The following is a 19,300-nucleotide window of genomic DNA, read 5'->3' as shown; positions in this document are numbered from 1 at the left end:
AGCTCTCACACGCACACACAGCAAGGATGGAGTTAAAAAGTGTGGTGCTTAAAGACACAGAGAGCAGGCAATGGCATTACCATAATCTCTAGGCCGTGCCGAGTTCAACGAGATATCCCGCTTGACCGTAGCTCGCTCGGTCTAAGCGCAGCGACCATTAGAAAAGTAGGCCCAAAATTAAGCCTGCCCCACTACGTAATTTGCTTTTGGGTGACAGTGAGAGAACCGTTAGGGTGAGAAGCACAATTCGACCTCAGGTACGTTCCTAAGGTCCTCCCGATCCGTGCAAGCCTAACTTTGACTGTGTGGCATTAACCCTTAATAGTTAAAAGAAGTTGTTTACTTCAAAGAGTTTGCATTGACTTCTCTCCCCATAGGAATACATTGCCTGCACCCCTAAATTCAACCTGAAGCCTATATGGGTTATGAATGCTGTATGAACCTGTCTTTGGTAACAGTCCATCAGGCCAGCATGAGGTCTACCTGTGTTGATTCTAAGCTTCCTGGACCAACCGAAAGTGGTTAAAATCACCCTAAAAGTGTTTTTCCATACCCTGCCTGCAGTTTGATAGACATAGTGCATTCAACCCTGTGTAAATCAGTCAATTCTTAACGTAAAGACTTAAAACTCAGGATTCTGTAAACGCATAACCCAATGAGGATATGTGTTGACTTATAGCTTCCTGTGCCAACCGGAAGTGCCATAATTGGTGTCTCTTGGGCTGTTTCGAGAGGTTAAAAAAGTCAGATCCTTCCAAAACTTCATATATGTGATTAGGCAACCCCCATGAACTGTAAATCAGTCATTTTTCCCATAAAATTTCAAAGGAAAACTAATTCACACACCCAGCTTGGAAGTAGGGACCCATTGGCGTGCGTAGAGATATACACTGCCTGCATTAGTTAACCTTGTTGGAACTTTTAAAGAACCGTCAGACCTAGAGTTCCGAAACTTTAGAATCCTGTTCTAGACCTCAGGTCGATAGTGCGTGGTGAGTTACGTGGCTCTAGACGGTTCTCGGACCGAGAAACATCTTCGTACATTTGCAATGACTTCAATTCATTTTTGTATCACGAAAATGGCGACATTTAGAAATGTCCCAGAGTCGCAAGACTAGGTGCATTGCGACCGTCTCGGCCCATATAGACAGACCCCAACGTTTCTGTCCGATAGCTCATTCAAGGACCCCGTAGCAAGTCATGGAAAAACGTGGATTTTCAGCACCAATTAGGGTTTTGCTCGGACACCAAATGACCGATCGAGCCGAAACTTGGGACTCGGGGTCGCCTCAGCTAGTCCTACAAGTAACATAAGACATGGACCCGCCGCTAGAACGTAACTACGTGTTTTATGTTTTTTTTATGTTTTGAACCGAAGGCGTTGTGAATTTTGGGCCAGCTCTGAAATATGTGATAGTTGGCTACTAAACGAGTTGGAAAAAGTGGGTTTAGTGTCAGTTTGGTGTCAGAATGATATCTAATTGACTGATGGACAGTGACTTGCTGGTGACTCTTGTCCATTTGCAATATGTTTAAACAGTGAGGTACCATCACCAATGTGACATTCTGAAATCAACCCTAACGAGCCAATGAGATGAACCAGAATCACTGCCCAGCCACCCCGAGTTCATCAGGCCAGTCAATTTCACATTCCTGCAGGATTTTTATAGCATGACAAATTCGTGATGGTACCTGCCCATTGAACCATATTGCAAATGCACAGTGACTTTGCAAAAGTGAGAAAACATAAACAAATGGACATGATGAAATCAACACAACGAGTGATGGAAAGGTACAACTATCACTGCTCGGCCATCCTGTGTTCATCAGGCCAGTCAATTTGGCATTTTTGAGCATGTCAAATTTCATATGGTAAATGCCCATTGAACCATATTGCAAATGCACATGCACTTGCAATATGATTGTATAGTGAAAAAACATCACCAAATGGACATGATGAAATCAACACAACGAGTGATGGAAAGGAACAACTATCACTGCCCGGCCATCCTGTGTTCCCATAGCGGGCATTAATATCAGAATGACCGGTAAATGCATTTACAACTATATTTTTATTTTTGGGTTACCAGTTGCACAACAATGCACGTGCATTTGCAATATGATTCTATAGTGAAAAAACATCACAAAATGGACATGATGAAGTCAACACAACGAGCGATGGAAAGGAGCAACTATCACTGCCAGGCCATCCCGAGTTCATCTGGCCAGTCAATTTTGCATTTCATATGGTAAATGCCCATTGAACCATATTGCAAATGCACCTCCTCATGCCTTTTGCACACATTGTATATAGACTCCCCCTTTTTTCTACTGTGTTATTGACTTGTTAATTGTTTACTCCATGTGTAACTCTGTGTTGTCTGTTCACACTGCTATGCTTTATCTTGGCCAGGTCGCAGTTGCAAATGAGAACTTGTTCTCAACTAGCCTACCTGGTTAAATAAAGGTGTTCTCAACTAGCCTACCTGTTTAAATAAAGGTGTTCTCAACTAGCCTACCTGGTTAAATAATGTTGTTCTCAACTAGCCTACCTGGTTAAATAAAGGTGTTCACGAACTAGCCTACCTTGTTAAATAAAGGTGTTCTCAACTAGCCTACCTGGTTAAATAAAGGTGTTCTCAACTAGCCTACCTGGTTAAATAAAGGTGTTCTCAACTAGCCTACCTGGTTAAATAAAGGTGTTCTCAACTAGCCTACCTGGTTAAATAAAGCTGTTCTCAACTAGCCTACCTGGTTAAATAAAGGTGTTCTCAACTAGCCTACCTGGTTAAATAAAGGTGTTCTCAACAAGCCTACCTGGTTAAATAAAGGTGTTCTCAACTAGCCTACCTGGTTAAATAAAGGTGTTCTCAACTAGCCTACCTGGTTAAATAAAGGTGTTCTCAACTAGCCTACCTGGTTAAATAAAGGTGTTCTCAACTAGCCTACCTGGTTAAATAAAGGTGTTCTCAACTAGCCTACCTGGTTAAATAAAGCTGTTCTCAACTAGCCTACCTGGTTAAATAAAGGTGTTCTCAACTAGCCTACCTGGTTAAATAAAGCTGTTCTCAACTAGCCTACCTGGTTAAATAAAGGTGTTCTCAACTAGCCTACCTGGTTAAATAAAGGTGTTCTCAACTAGCCTACCTGGTTAAATAAAGGTGTTCTCAACTAGCCTACCTGGTTAAATAAAGCTGTTCTCAACTAGCCTACCTGGTTAAATAAAGGTGTTCTCAACTAGCCTACCTGGTTAAATAAAGGTCTTCTCTACTAGTCTACCTGGTTAAATAAAGGTGTTCTCAACTAGCCTACCTGGTTAAATAAAGGTGTTCTCAACTAGCCTACCTGGTTAAATAAAGCTGTTCTCAACTAGCCTACCTGGTTAAATAAAGGTGTTCTCAACTAGCCTACCTGGTTAAATAAAGGTGTTCTCAACTAGCCTACCTGGTTAAATAAAGGTGTTCTCAACTAGCCTACCTGGTTAAATAAAGGTGTTCTCAACTAGCCTACCTGGTTAAATAAAGGTGTTCTCAACTAGCCTACCTGGTTAAATAAAGGTGTTCTCAACTAGCCTACCTGGTTAAATAAAGGTGTTCTCAACTAGCCTACCTGGTTAAATAAAGGTGTTCTCAACTAGCCTACCTGGTTAAATAAAGGTGTTCTCAACTAGCCTACCTGGTTAAATAAAGGTGTTCTCAACTAGCCTACCTGGTTAAATAAAGGTGTTCTCAACTAGCCTACCTGGTTAAATAAAGGTGAAAAAAGAGAAAAAAAAGAGTGGAGGCTGTTATAGCAGCAAAGAGGGACCAACTCCATATTTTTGTTCATGATTTTGGAATGAGATGTTTGACGAGCAGTTGTCCACATACATTTGGTCATGTTGTCGCGATACGAAACCTTCAGCCCCGCCCCTTGGCCGGCAGCGGGGTTGCTAGAGGTGGTTAGCGTCCCGTTCCCTGGATCGGACAGGGCACTATAGGTACTTCAGGTTATCTCGGTATAACCAGGACCGCTCGCGTAGCCCTGCCTCTCTTTCTATATCGAAACGTTGTCCGCGTAGAGAGGTCTTTTGCCTTGTCACTCTCAACGGTCTAGCTCTAGCTGGGATGTGCGAACCCCACCTTTATCCTCTAGACTCTTTGTTTCACCACTAATTGGTCCTTGAGTTATTATTAAGCACTAGTCCTACCAGTCTCTATATGATTTCCCTGTGGTTGAGTGTTTCCCCTCTGTGATGTATCTAGTTTAAAGTGTGAAGACCTTTAGTCAACTTAGTCTCACTACTCTGCCCGTCGGCTATGTATCGCTTGGAAAATAAAACTTAGATAGATCGATAAGACAATTAAATGAATCACTACTGGACACACCTTCCTCTTTGTCTTTTAACAGTAACTCATTCCGTCATAGAGCCCCGATTCTCCGTTTCCAGTGTCCCGGTAGCGGGGAGTGTCAGAGTTGTTATCTCCCGTGCCGTTAACTGTCTTTGAGAGAACCGTTTACTCGAGACAAAATAAGACTACCATTTATTTTTGAAAACACTCTGTTTTTTGTCTTTTACAATCAAACACACTTCAAAATACACAATTGTTACTCGGTCACACACAGCGTTAACCAAAAACATGCACTTGCCTTAATGCTCTATAAAATGCCTGGCACAATGATAACACTTATCTCTACATTAAATGCTTATAATAGTTATTTAATTACCTTTGAGAGATGACGAGGAGACCCACGAGATCAGGAGCAGAGTTTCAATCGGTCAGAGTTCTTTTAGAATTTAGTTAGTAGCGACTTCCCTCTACTGGCTGAAAGGTTGACTTGAAGTCGGCGGTTTGCTAAATTGAGAGATTCGAGTTTGGACTGGATGAGAGAACCCGCTGGTGATTCCCTGCCCCACTGGAATATCGAAAAGTCTGCGTCACACGACTAGGGCTAGGTACTGAGCTCAACCGAGAGTTGCAGATCCGAAGACTGGCCCTGGGTGTAATCGCGTCAGTATACAAGCACCAAGGCCGCAGGCGACAGGGTCAATTCAGATAACCGTAGGTATTAACAGGAGATCAACTTAAGGACTAGAAAGACTCTCAGAGCCGTTGAACTACTGCAGTGTTCGTGCCATGTAACTAGGGCCAGGTACTGAGCTCAACCGAGAGTTGCAGATCCGAAGACTGGCCCTGGGTGTAATCGCATCAGTATACAAGCACCAAGGCCACAGGCGAGAGAACAGCTGTTCAATAGCTAAACAGTATAACGGAGAGACCCTTCTCAGATCCAACAAGTTAGAACCTTTAAATTGAGAGATTCAAGTTTGGGCTGAACGAGAGAACCCGCTGGTGATTCCCTGCCCCACTGGAATATCGAAAAGTCTGCGTCACAAGGGCTAGGTACTGAGCTCAACCGAAGTTGCAGATCCAGGGCAAGACTGGCCCTGGGTGTAAGTCGCATCAGTATACAAGCACCAGGCCGCAGGCGACAGGGTCAATTCAGATAACCGTAGGTATTAACAGGAGATCAACTTAAGGACTAGAGAGACTCTCAGAGCCGTTGAACTACTGCAGTGTTCGTGCCATGTAACTAGGGCCAGGTACTGAGCTCAACCGAGAGTTGCAGATCCGAAGACTGGCCCTGGGTGTAATCGCATCAGTATACAAGCACCAAGGCCACAGGCGAGAGAACAGCTGTTCAATAGCTAAACAGTATAACGGAGAGACCCTTCTCAGATCCAGCAAGTTAGAATCTTTAAGTAATTTGAGTCAGGTGGCAATTACCCGAAGTCAAATGGTTGTCTAAATGAATTCAGAATTCAAGAAGTCAGCGCCAAAGTAATGGCAAATGTCTCTTTATATACCTTTTGATTCTCTGCACCCGATCTGCTGCTCCTCCCATTCCCCCAGAGCAGAGAGGGTGATGACATATCTTACAACAGGAAACACTTTTCTTACAGTGCATATATGGGCCTCTGGTTATGACAGTGCCCATTACTCTAGCAACAATGAGGAAACACTTTTCTTACAGTGCATATATGGGCCTCTGGTTATGACAGTGCCCATTACTCTAGCAACAATGAGGAAACACTTTTCTTACAGTGCATATATGGGCCTCTGGTTATGACAGTGCCCATTACTCTATCAGCAATGAGTCTATCAGCTGTTCCCATTCAGAGGTGTCACTTGAGGCAGCGGGTGATTCTTCCTGACACCAGTCAGGTTCAGTAGTTGGTTGGCTTGAGTCGTCTTCTGGTGGCTTTGCCCAATCCGGTATTTCAGTAGGCGAGGTCATCTCTGTCTCTACCCTTGGTGGGTAAGACAGGGGAAGAGGACCAGGAGGTAGATCCATTTGGCGTTTTACTACACCCTCTCCAGGATCTACCCCTGTCTCTCTTCTCTTAGTGCCCCTAACCGGACTCTGATTATCAACTCTGGTTATTCCTAGCACTAGTCCGTCTGACCTAGCCGTTATTCCCCATACTGTTGCCCAGCTACTATGACCCGGCATGGTTCCTTCAGGGTCAGCTCTGACCCTCATTCTCAAATATACACCATCGGTATGTCTACATCTAGAAGCTATTCTACCATTTTCAAATATATCAGCATATTCTCTCTCCATAGGCCAAACCTCATGTTCGTCCTCGCTATACCACTCCTGCCTTTTTCTATCACAACTCTTAAAACATAAGCATCTCTTGCAAAGCGCCACTCTAACACCATCCTTATTGCCCCACTGGGAGGTGTACTTTCCTCTGATTCCTGATTCACAGCCTGTGCATCTTTGAACCCGTCTCTGTTGTCCTTGTTCTCCAACCTGTTGAATAGGTCTCGTAAGCCATCCCATGTAATTCAACAGTGCCAATTCTCGTATCCCAGTCTACTTCTTGTCCCTTGTAAACCATTGTTAAATTTAACTCTTCTGGCTCTTCTACATGTCCCCATCTATCTCCCTTGTTTACTATGGGTTTTAGGGTTGGCCACTTATCTCTGCGGGCTAGACATAACATACATACGTTGTCTAACATCCGTCCTCTTAACATTGATCTCCCGCTGAGTACCCCTTCAGTACTTCTATCGCATGAGCCACATGTTTTAAGAGCGGCAGGGTGAGGAATTATTACTACTGGTGCTATCCACCCTACAGGATAATCCCTAGTGTCTGGGACTCAGTCATACCCTTACGTTCTAATTCTTGCCATCTGGTTATTACTCTGTGCCCTATTGGCCTATTAACTTCTTCTTCTTCCCAATCTTCTTCCCCGGACTGGGTGTCTTCCATGGGGCCCTGGAGAAAGAAAGGTTATTCTCCTATTGTCTACCTTGCCCCTTCCTAGTCCTCTTTTTTGTCCCTGCGACTTTGAGGCCCATCGTTCCCTTTGGGGTTATTCTGGGTCAGAGCTCCTACAGCTCTTTCTGCGGCCACGGTCAAGTCGGCCAATCTATGTCCTAAAACTGCGAGGTTCTCTCTATATCTGAGCTCTAGCTCTGTGTCTGGGACATTCCTTACAGGCCCTTTTTGCTGGGGTCTGGGGGCCACTGAGGTAATACAAGTGTGCCCGTAGGGAAGTCTATGACTCCCTGGCTCCCTAAGCCTGAACCCATTTTGCCTCCTAAGGCCTCTTTGAGTTCCTCTTCTGTGCTTCCTACTGAAGTCAGCCAGAGTTTCACTTTCCCCTATCTCAGTACACCCAATTACTTTGGACATTGGCTCTCTCCGAGCCTTCCTAATGGCTATTTTATCGTCTGTGCTAGGGAACCAGAGGTCCTTTACGGCCACATAATTGTTTAGGTTCCACTGATCACAGCTGAGTCTTCCCCATTTTGGGGGGAAGATTTGGCAACTCAGTAGTGATCTAGCCCTCCCGTACATGAGCCAAGGGCTATGTTTTAGCATGGTGAGGTCTTCCTGAGACCAATGGGCTTCCATGTCCTTGACTACCAGAGCCTCGTCCCACTGCCCTGTCAGCGTACCATTTCCTATGTCCCCAGCCACCCTCCGGTGGTTAAGGGTCAAAGTTCGGTATCCCGGCTTTCTCCATGCCTTTCTGGGCCATGATTCGCTTTTCCAGAGATTCAGGTTGGGTCCGTTGGGACTCAACTTCCTGATCCATCTGTCCCCTTCCTCTGTTACTGGCCCCGTGGCTCCCCACGAGGTCACTGGGCCTGCATAAGTACCAATGGGGTCATGGTTACGCCTAATGCGGTATGCTGCACCCCCTTGGTAACAAGGTGCACATATGAAGGTGGTTCCGCCTAACACCACCCCGTTGGTAGAGTCTATCCCTAGTGGCAATGGTTCCAATTGGCCACAACCCCCACAATTTGTATATGCCTTAAGGGCGTCTAGCTGTCTTAACCATATGTCTATGAACCATATCCTACTTTCCTCTACCTCCATTAATACCCCTGTTTCCCCTATGGTTTCTACCACTGGGGGGGGCACTATGATTTTGGCCATCCTTACCCCATTCCAGGGTTCGGCGTATTCCTCCTGGCCCTGCTGGAAGTAGGGGGAAAAAAGATGGGTAAACACAATCCCCAGACTACTTTCAAAACGTTGGTGGGCCACCCCATTTCTTCTCCACAACTTAGGACCAATAGCACGGTCACCCAGAGGACCAGTGGGGCGGCCTTTAAGACTGTGTTCAGCTGATCTTTTGGTTTCAGTTTTCTCATTAATTTGACTATTTGCACACATAGCACGCCAACTAGGCCTACTTCAATGACTCGTGCCACATAGTGTATTCCAATTATGGTAGCACACATAGGTTCCATTTGACCGTCTGTTCCGTTCTTCTCTATTGCACCTAGTTTACTTACTACAGTCATAGCTGCGGCCAAAGCTTCTAAACACAGACAGACCAAATAATATTTTCCTAATATTGTGTACATTCTCTGTATTAGTATTATTGGTACAACGGACAACATTATTCTTTGTCCCATCGTTAACCCTAGCCTAGCAGAGGCCACTAATGAATTAACAAACAGAGTAACCCAAGTTACTAGACCTTTATTATGCCTATTTTCCCATGCTATTTTCCAAAAAATCACGAGAACTAATATTTGACAGCAGATGTTTTCCCATACCTGGTCCGAGAAGGGACTGTATGCCTCAGTTGAGTTGTCATGGTCAGTTTCGTTGGAAGTCATGGTAGGAGATATCTTCTAAGTATCGTGGCCTGAAATTAGTCTGGTTGTCGAGTTGCGAGGTGTGAAGAGCAGGATGCCTCTGTGTCTCTGAGCAAGAGAGTGTCTGTGATCTGAGCGGCTGGGTCTCTCTTATTTATTCGCCTCCCTACCCCTTAAACTTGAGTCACATCCGTTACTCTTGGGGTCATGAGCAGTACGTCTTGATCAACAGGAACTGCGGGTTCCTGTTCTCTGAGAGGGTGCACTCTTTCATATACCATACTCCAGATGATTAGTCCCTTTATCAACCATCTGATCCCCTTGAATGTTGACCAGATGATTTTTAGGGCCAGTTTAATTATTTTGACCATTAGTTTAAACAGCCCTTTCCAGAATCTCTTTAACACCTTGTCTATAGGTATGCCCATTTTTTTCGCGTACCCTAACGCTGTCATTATTACTATGACCATTATTACACCCATACCGATGTATAAACCTAACATGATCTTGGCTTTCACCTGACCCCACCAGGTTACTACCCCAGACCATGCCTCACCTATTGCTTGTTTAACTTGGTTGAATGGTTTTTCAATTATATCTTTAGCTGCTTTTGCCAATCCAGTAGTGAAACCTCCCCAGGCTTTCGCTATCCAGTTCCCATAGGCCCCTGGAGTTTTTTCTTCATCCAAATACCATTGTATCCCATTTACACCTTCTGTCCAGAAGTTTTCTCCTAGGATATTACAAAAGTTGTCCTGACCTCCACTCCTTAAAAGAGAAACACTATTTATTATTATCTGACATCCTTGAGAGACATTATTTTTACGTTCTTGTTCCCCGCAGCTAGACTTATTCCACACCATAGTTAGGTTGTTATTCCAATCGGAGCTAATACTCCATTTATCAGCCCACTGGGCGTCTGCCACGGACCACATTAACTTTGTGGCCCAGTTTTGGTAGGCCTTCATAAACCATTTCCTACTGCTTGTCTCCATCATGAATCTGGAATGCCTAGCTAATGCCGCATTGGTTCTCAACGATTGATCCCTAGTACCGGGTATGTCGCCTTGGTTGACATGGAATTTCAAACCTCCGTAACAGGCTAGCTGTACGTACCCTCCTGTGGAGGGAGTGGGGTCTAAAGGCCTCTTATGCCATCCCAGACTGTCCGGGTCGTACAGAGCCGTTACAACTGTACTGCTGGGTTTAAGTGTGGTTGTGTAGGCAGACACTAGGGCTTCTTGTAGTTTTATCTTTGCCCTTGCCATTACTGTGCCCGTGGTGTTCCATTTTTGCATGGTTAGGCCATGCATCCATACAAAAGTATCGTCATTTACCTGTCCTATGGCAGGGAAACTATAGCCGTGGAAGTTCACGGGTTCCATAAAATACTCAGGATCTATTCGTCTTGGATTGCTCACGGATCCTACCGCTAACCTTCTTTGAGGACAATATCCACTGCTACCAGATGTACTTGGCCTAGGGGCATTTAGGTTGGCTGCCGCAAAGCGAGGGCTTACCCCTACCATACCTGGGGAGGGGTAATGACCTCCAGACCATTTGTGGTAAAAGGGGGTACTATATCTCTCATGAAGCTGTCCATGCGCTGAGATGCAGTGGTACCTTGCCCATGCTTCGGTTTGGTTGGCAGGCGGTTTGACAAATTTGGCATAGATAAATGTATTACTCCAGACCCCTTTGCGGTGGTAGGGGTTATTCAATTCTTGTCCCCAGTTCCATTGGGGCTTTTTTCCACATAAACCTTGTGCCATGGCTAGGCTTTGTTTATATATTCCTTTTAGGCCGGTTATATTTAGCGTCACCCATGGTGTCTGGCGGGGTCCCACCCGGCCTGGGTTGCTTCTGTTGTGGGTGGTAAAACAGGTCCAACCTGTCTTCGTATAATACATGGGTTTGTTTTCCTGGGTTTGGGCCATTGGTATCTTATTGTTTACTTGTCCATACTCAAGCATAAAGAACCTATCTAGGGGCCCTGACTTGTAACCTGGATACATGTATGTTCTTCGTTCTGTATACGGGAGGATGATACCATTTTTCCCTCCTAGCACTCTATCATCCCATGATGATTTATTGCCTGGGTGAAGATATAACACTAAATCTTTAAGGTATACCACTTCCTTACTTGGTCCCCTTTTAACCTGGCGGCGTATTCTAAGTTTAGGGCCATTTTTCTGTTTTATGCATAACCTTTCGGAGGCCTTATCCATGCTTGGCCTAGGTTCTATCTGGGGTGGTTGTAGTTTTATGACTGGCTTAGTTACCGCTGCACTGTTGATTAATTGTTGTGGTGACGGGTCCCCAGCTATTTCTGTGGCTGACACACTGGCGGTGCCCGTTTCTCTACAGGGTTGGAGAGCTGTAGGTCTGTTTACTGGGTTGCTTGTTGTGGCGGAAGTTAGCAGAGTGCGGTTGCTACTTACTGTGGTAGGCCAGGTCGTGGTGTTTAAAACAACACTGGGGTTGTGACAAACCACGTCCTCCCAAGGCTCACTATCTGTGCTTTGTTCATAGATGAACTTGATCTCTGTGACATTTGTTCCATTGTTTAGGCTGCCTTCCCATCGCCCTCCTTTATAGGACTGGGTGTAAATTCCGTTTAAACACGTCTGATTTACTAATACTGGTCCTGGGGTTAGGTTAACTATCCAGCCTGACAATATGGTACCCTCGATAGATTTCCATAGTATTACCTGGGTGACATTTTCATCTAGGCTTGTGTCCCACTCAGTGTAAGTAGTGGCGTTTTTTAGTTTAACAGTGGGGAAACCTGGACACCCCGTGTCATTGGCTGTGTCACATTGTACCTGTATGCCCCATCTCTTTGTGAATGTTCTAAACGTGGTTAAATCCTTTTCACATTCTTGTTGCTCTATGTATAGTGCGCTCCCTATTGCTAAATCTTCTTGATCGTATTTTAGGCCCAAATAAAATCCTAATATGGTGGCGCTGGGGATGCCTACTATAATTGAAAACATACTCACCCACCAGCACCATCCTATCCTACATTCCCTATGCTTTGTCCTGTATTCCCCCAACTTCATTTTTCCTGTGAAGTAGAAGAGGGAGAGCATCTCTTAGTTTATTTTTTAACCATTGGGTTTCTGGGTTTGTATAGGCCCTCTCCAGGGTCTGATCCAAAAACCAATTTTACCCTAGCCAGGAATGATTTCTTAGTTGGGCTTTGTTCTTTTTTGAGTGCTGCCTTTTGTTTACCTTTTCCCTCTCCAGCAGCACTATCTCTACATATGTACTTGTGACAAGAGTAGACCCCTTCAGTTTTATATACTGGGTCCTGGGCTAAATACAGCTGCCATCCTAGGCCTAACCTGTACCTTCTCCTGCCATCTCCATCATGGGGAGGGACATCATTTCCTCTAGTCATGGGGGTGACAAAAGTGAACATTTGTTCCTTTGTCATTGCTCTGCCCCAGAGTAGTTCTCTAACTGGCCTGCACTGCCCTTCCCACCAACACCTCCTCATCCATCCAGGGTGTTGGTTAGCCTCATGGTTGTTGTCTAGGGGATATCTGTCCACCTGGTCCCAACCTGTGGACTCCAGAAGCAATCCATCCCAGGCGACACTAGGGTCTACTAGGATCCAGTCCCCTTGTCCTGTTTCCATCCAGGCCTGCTTGTTGACTCTGTCTATTCCAAACCCATCTGAGGGTCCCTCCCCCAAGTCTCTGGCTCTCAGGAACTCATAACTAGAGGTAAATTGGAACCTTTGGCCTGTTGGAGCTGGGTCTGGGCCTGTGGTTCCAGTGGGAATGGGCCAGAGTGGTGCTTCTATTCTAACTGGGGTTAAGAGGGCCCCTCTGGTTAGTTTGACCTCTGTTACCCTCTGTCTGTGACATTCCAGGCAATCTTTGTCTGTGTTGCAGTTGCACCTGCCACATGTCTGAACTCTTCCATACCTGCACCTATACTCTCCTGAGGCTCCATCAGAGCACACCTCTAGTTGCCTGATGCTCAGCGGGCCCTTCGTATTGCATATCGCCAGTGGGCTCATTGCATACGTCACAAGGGACACACTTCAGTCTGCTTGAGCCAGGTAGACCTGTCGGAACGCTTCGTTCCCGGACTACTCTTCCCGTGCTCCCTCCTTTGAGGCCCTAAAATGGTGTTTGGACTCCTCCTGACTTGGAGGCCTGCTCTGCACTCTAGGAGGTATTTCCAGTCTGGTACTATTGCAGAGGAAATACTTTCCTAAGTTGTGCTATGTCAACTGTTCTTCCACAAGCTGTCCTCACAGTATTAGCGCTTATTATTTCCTCAATAATACGTTTTTACCGTATTTCTTGGGTATTACCAGGTCACTGTTGTCTGCCGCTGGATTTTTCTAATCCTGATCCAGTCTCCTACCTCTAAAACACAAGGTAGAGGGGTAGACTGGGGATTAGGAATATCCACCGTACTATTTTGTCCTGGTAATCCCATTAACTCTCTTGGACTAGGCCCTGAACTGGTTGGGGTGCTACTTAACTCTATGCATGCTTGCACTAGCTTTGGTCCCCAATCTTTGTCCGCTCTCCACAACCCCAAAGTTGTTTTGAGTTTGCCAATGGTCCTCTCTGCACACCCATTTGCTTGAGGTGTGTAGGGAGGTGAGAAAGTGTGCTTTACTCCCCTCTGGGTGCACCATTCCTCTACCTTTTGGTTTTTATACTGACGTCCTTCGTCAGTCCTGATCGATTGAAACCTTCCTAGGGTCAAAGTCAAAAGGTTAAGCATTGTCAACACAGGCAGAGCATTGCATGTTTTCGCTGTGTGTACCATTGTGTAGCCCGTTGCCATGCACACCGCTACTATAGCATACCTATGTCCCAGTACCGTAGCACTTTTCATGGGACCCATAGTCTCTAATGCTATTTGACTCCAGGGCGTGCATGTTTTGATGTGTTGATCAGACACTCTTCCTAGATTACTAGGCTTTTGCTCTTGACAGGTAATGCACTGCTGGCACACCAGTTTGGCCTCTACTGGGTCAAATTCAATCTGGTCCTGTCTAAGACGCTTCATGAAGATTTTGGGACCTAGATGTCCCCAATCTATGTGTTACACCTTGAGTTAGTCTGCTTCAGTTTTGTAGAGAATTATTCTGCCCATCTGGGCTAGTTCATCTACGTCCCTGTTGCCTTGTTGATTGAAGTCAGCTTCTTTTCCTCCCCCATCTACTGTGTGGGCTTTTTGGTGACTGACAACAATATCCATTCAATCCATTAACTCATGGATCTTTCTCCACTCTCCTTCGTGCTGAATTGTTTTGTTTTTAGCACTTCTGTAACCATTGTTCTGCCATATCTTTTTGTCAGAAGTCATGGCCTGGGCACTGTAGTAACTGTCTGTAACCAGTTCTATTCTCTTTAGATTGGATGTGGAACAGTGTAGCAGTGCTTCCATTATGGCCATGACTTCTGCTTTCTGGGCAGTGCCTGCTATTTCTTGTTTCCTTTTTATGAGTGTTTCACCAGTGGCTTTGTTTTTTTTTTTTTCAATAAAACCCCACTTGGTTACTTCCTGTTTTCTCACTTCCATCCGTGAGCACTACTATGTCCCTAGGTTTATCCTCCTTTGGTTTTACCTTGACTGTTGTAGGTCCTGGTCCTGGTTCGTCAGTGTCCCATCCTTGGTCACTGATGAACATAACTCCTTTGGTGGCATGTACGTTCCTCCACTTATCCCAAGTGGTGGTTTTAATACCTACCATTTTTTTTTTTGTATGGTTAATGGCCCATAGTTCATTTAGTTCTGTGTCTTTTATGATTATGGCCTGTCCTTGGGCAAGGGACACTATTTTGTTCCAGTATAACTCTAGCAGGGCCATTTTGCCCCTGCACTGGAGTACTTCATGATGGGCCCCTTAAGCTGTTTGCTGTAACATTTGATTGTTTTTGGTGAGAGTTCGTTTGATATCCAGATGTACCCGTCTCTTTCCACCTCTGGCCCTTCTAGTTTAAGGCATAGCCAGAGCGGTAGCGTCGGATCTCTGGGCTCATTCTCCTGAGCCTCCAGGGCCATCACTTTCAAGTTCTCCCATGAGTCTTCCATCTTTTTGTCCCAATTAATGGGTTGTCTGCCATATTCTTTGTGAGACATGGCTTTTTGACACTCTTCTCTTGTTATGCCTCTGTAGCAATGCTTTGCAGCCCTGCTATACCCTTTGATGTGGTTTCTCAGATACCCTATTTTGCCTAGGGCCCTCTGCATTTCCTTTACTGTGTGAGGCTTGCTGAGATCTGCTACTTTTTCTAAGAAGTTCTTACTTGCGGTTATTCCAGTGCCTATAGTGAAACCGAGAAAGTTCACTTCCTCTTTACCTATATGAGTTTTTGTCAAGTTCAGTTTCATGCCTGCCCTGCTGAGTCTGTCTAGGGCCTCTATTACTGCCTCTGTGTGTTCTGACTCTTTCTATTTGGTCTGGAACCAAAAAAAAATCATTTTTTTATGACTCCCCTTACTTATAATTATTTAGCGTCCAATAAGCTGAGGAGATTTTCTTCTCCTTGTAGCATATTTATCCGTAAGTGGTTTATTATTTTCATTTATTTTTTAAAGTCCATCCTGAAATTTTAGGTGTCCACTCTTTGCATTATTTATTAAAGTCCCATTCCCCTACTCCTGTGTCAGTGTCTAACTGACCTAATACATTTGCACATGGGTCACTATCTGTCTCAGCTCTTTCAATGTAGTTATGTCTATGTTTAACTTCCTCTTAACTGCTGCTTTTAATGGCTGTGGTTTAAAACCTGCCTTTTCGCTTCTGCATCTGCTTCCTGTTGCCGCAGCTAATACTGACAGTACCAGATATGGTCTCTGTCTCCAAATATTGACTGACTGTCTCACTGTCTCCCTGTTTACACTAATGCATTTTATAGAACTCAACATTTTTATGTAGATAATTATATTGTTCAACTTAATTAACCGGATACTCTCAATGACCCTGGGTCACAACAGATGCCATATATTCTTGTAATCTTTCTACTATTTGAAGACAAACCTTCAAATGATTAGATAAGGCAAAACGCTGCTAAACATAGCATATGTTTTCTGTACTAATGAAATCTCTCTTTCGGGAGTCCACTGTATTTTATCTAACAATAACCTGGGTTAATCTTAACTCAGTCTCATCAATAATTTTATATATGTTGCGTAGTATGTGATCCATTACCTACAGTACTTTATTATCCCTAAGAACTGCAACATATTTATTTTCATAACTAAATTTAATGCTTATAAAATCACTCCTTTTCTAACTTCATCTTTTTTCTGCCCTGTTGGCTTAAAATATACCCTAAATATTTAACATAAATCTTCCTGCATGGCTCTCAACATTACACTAGTGTCTCCTAGATTCGTTGGAGTCCCGTCTTGTAGCAGGGCCATTGCCATGGGGTACCAGGGCTGTGCATAGAAGGCCACTTTGCCACAATACACACTTACATCCTCTGGCCCCCTTCTTTTTCTGGAATGACCTTTAATTAGAACCCAATTTCGTATTACTACGAGGTCTGTCTGCCTTAACGACGCTGAAAATAATTCACTATTGTTAACTTATTGTTAACTTTACCTTGGGGTTTGTATAAATTTCCTATTTAGTTGTAAACTCTATAATATTTTCTAGTTTCCTCAGGGATTTTTTTCTCAAAGAGTAGACTCTAACCCGCCATTGCTCTTTACCTTGAGATTTAATTTAGATTTCCTATTTAGTTATAAACTCTATCGTACTTTCTTATTTCTCAGGGATTTTCCCTCAAAGAGTAGACTCTAATCCGCCATTGCTCTTTACCTTGAGATTGTATTTAGATTTCCTATTTAGTTATAAACTCTATAGTACTTTCTTATTTCTCAGGGATTTTTCTTCAAAGAGTAGACTCTAACCCGCCATTGCTCTTTACCTTGAGATTGTATTTAGATTTCCTATTTAGTTATAAACTCTATAGTACTTTCTTATTTCTCAGGGATTTTCCCTCATACAACGCCCATAGTGACACTTACGCACTATGTTAGCTTTACTTTCCCAAGGAAATAATACAATTATTTGTTATACACTTTGAATAGAGACTGGTGTCATTTTATAATTAATTTCCACCTGTTCCAACAATTTCCAGTGAAGTTGATCAGTCTTCACTGGAAATTCTTAGGATTCAGGGCTATTTGCCTAATCCTGTAATTGGAGGGGCCGTCTGTTCCCTCTTGGTCAGCGGCCCCAGGGTATTCCTGGTACGCACATTGCGAGCCTACTGTTGGGTAGACCTGCCTTTTGCCTGCGTATCATTTCCTGTACTGTACCATTATTTTCTACCCTACTTTGCTCCTCATGAGCTGCCATAGTATCTATGGTAGTTGCCATTTAGGGTTCTTTTCTGGAATTTTTATCATCCCAGAAAGTTTCCCTTCCTTCCATTCCCAGAAGATGTTTTATGGCTGTCTGGTCTACCGCTCTCAGTTTACCCCATGGTAGATCCGGTAAGACGAAACGTACTGCCGTAGCCATATCTCTAACTCTTTAAAGATACCTACTTTAGTAAGTTGTTTGGAAATAGAGCGCTGGTAGGGGCCGTTAACTCAGGTAGTAGTAGAGTCTTATATAGAGGTGTGGGGCCCCACGTTGGGCGCCAAGTGTCGCGATACGAAACCTTCAGCCCCGCCCCTTGGCCGGCAGCGGGGTTGCTAGAGGTGGTTAGCGTCCCGTTCCCTGGATCGGACAGGGCACTATAGGTACTTCAGGTTATCTCGGTATAACCAGGACCGCTCGCGTAGCCCTGCCTCTCTTTCTATATCGAAACGTTGTCCGCGTAGAGAGGTCTTTTGCCTTGTCACTCTCAACGGTCTAGCTCTAGCTGGGATGTGCGAACCCCACCTTTATCCTCTAGACTCTTTGTTTCACCACTAATTGGTCCTTGAGTTATTATTAAGCACTAGTCCTACCAGTCTCTATATGATTTCCCTGTGGTTGAGTGTTTCCCCTCTGTGATGTATCTAGTTTAAAGTGTGAAGACCTTTAGTCAACTTAGTCTCACTACTCTGCCCGTCGGCTATGTATCGCTTGGAAAATAAAACTTAGATAGATCGATAAGACAATTAAATGAATCACTACTGGACACACCTTCCTCTTTGTCTTTTAACAGTAACTCATTCCGTCATAGAGCCCCGATTCTCCGTTTCCAGTGTCCCGGTAGCGGGGAGTGTCAGAGTTGTTATCTCCCGTGCCGTTAACTGTCTTTGAGAGAACCGTTTACTCGAGACAAAATAAGACTACCATTTATTTTTGAAAACACTCTGTTTTTGTCTTTTACAATCAAACACACTTCAAAATACACAATTGTTACTCGGTCACACACAGCGTTAATCAAAAACATGCACTTGCCTTAATGCTCTATAAAATGCCTGGCACAATGATAACACTTATCTCTACATTAAATGCTTATAATAGTTATTTAATTACCTTTGAGAGATGACGAGGAGACCCACGAGATCAGGAGCAGAGTTTCAATCGGTCAGAGTTCTTTTAGAATTTAGTTAGTAGCGACTTCCTCTACTGGCTGAAAGGTTGACTTGAAGTCGGCGGTTTGCTAAATTGAGAGATTCGAGTTTGGACTGGATGAGAGAACCCGCTGGTGATTCCCTGCCCCACTGGAATATCGAAAAGTCTGCGTCACACGACTAGGGCTAGGTACTGAGCTCAACCGAGAGTTGCAGATCCGAAGACTGGCCCTGGGTGTAATCGCGTCAGTATACAAGCACCAAGGCCGCAGGCGACAGGGTCAATTCAGATAACCGTAGGTATTAACAGGAGATCAACTTAAGGACTAGAAAGACTCTCAGAGCCGTTGAACTACTGCAGTGTTCGTGCCATGTAACTAGGGCCAGGTACTGAGCTCAACCGAGAGTTGCAGATCCGAAGACTGGCCCTGGGTGTAATCGCATCAGTATACAAGCACCAAGGCCACAGGCGAGAGAACAGCTGTTCAATAGCTAAACAGTATAACGGAGAGACCCTTCTCAGATCCAACAAGTTAGAACCTTTAAATTGAGAGATTCAAGTTTGGGCTGAACGAGAGAACCCGCTGGTGATTCCCTGCCCCACTGGAATATCGAAAAGTCTGCGTCACACGACTAGGGCTAGGTACTGAGCTCAACCGAGAGTTGCAGATCCGAAGACT

At 44.5% G+C, this 19,300-nt stretch overlaps 2 protein-coding genes across 4 annotated transcripts; both read right to left on the bottom strand.

The window, feature by feature from the left end:
* Positions 1-5,466: 5,466 nt before the first annotated feature.
* LOC127930633 (uncharacterized) lies at positions 5,467-18,731 on the bottom strand. 3 transcript variants are annotated; one of them, XM_052520242.1, is made up of 3 exons: positions 18,583-18,731; positions 9,075-12,183; positions 5,467-8,487 (listed from the first exon to the last, which is right to left on the bottom strand). In XM_052520242.1, exons 2-3 carry the CDS (start codon positions 9,135-9,137, stop codon positions 7,318-7,320), a joined length of 1,233 nt encoding a protein of 410 aa, XP_052376202.1. In that variant the 5' UTR covers positions 9,138-12,183; positions 18,583-18,731; the 3' UTR covers positions 5,467-7,317. The 3 variants fall into 2 exon arrangements, with proteins under 3 accessions (XP_052376202.1, XP_052376200.1, XP_052376201.1); XM_052520240.1 differs by having other exon boundaries at positions 5,467-12,183.
* On the bottom strand, positions 12,190-18,261 carry LOC127930635 (uncharacterized). Its single transcript, XM_052520343.1, has 2 exons — positions 17,033-18,261; positions 12,190-16,923 (listed from the first exon to the last, which is right to left on the bottom strand). Exon 2 carries the CDS (start codon positions 13,144-13,146, stop codon positions 12,217-12,219), a length of 930 nt encoding a protein of 309 aa, XP_052376303.1. The 5' UTR covers positions 13,147-16,923; positions 17,033-18,261; the 3' UTR covers positions 12,190-12,216.
* Positions 18,732-19,300: the final 569 nt, after the last annotated feature.

Source organism: Oncorhynchus keta, chromosome 6 (genome assembly GCF_023373465.1).
Source record: "Oncorhynchus keta strain PuntledgeMale-10-30-2019 chromosome 6, Oket_V2, whole genome shotgun sequence".
In the NCBI taxonomy this organism is placed as follows: Eukaryota; Metazoa; Chordata; class Actinopteri; order Salmoniformes; family Salmonidae; genus Oncorhynchus; species Oncorhynchus keta.
The sequence above is the reverse complement of the archived record's forward strand: the minus strand, read 5'-3'. Positions and strand labels throughout refer to the sequence as shown.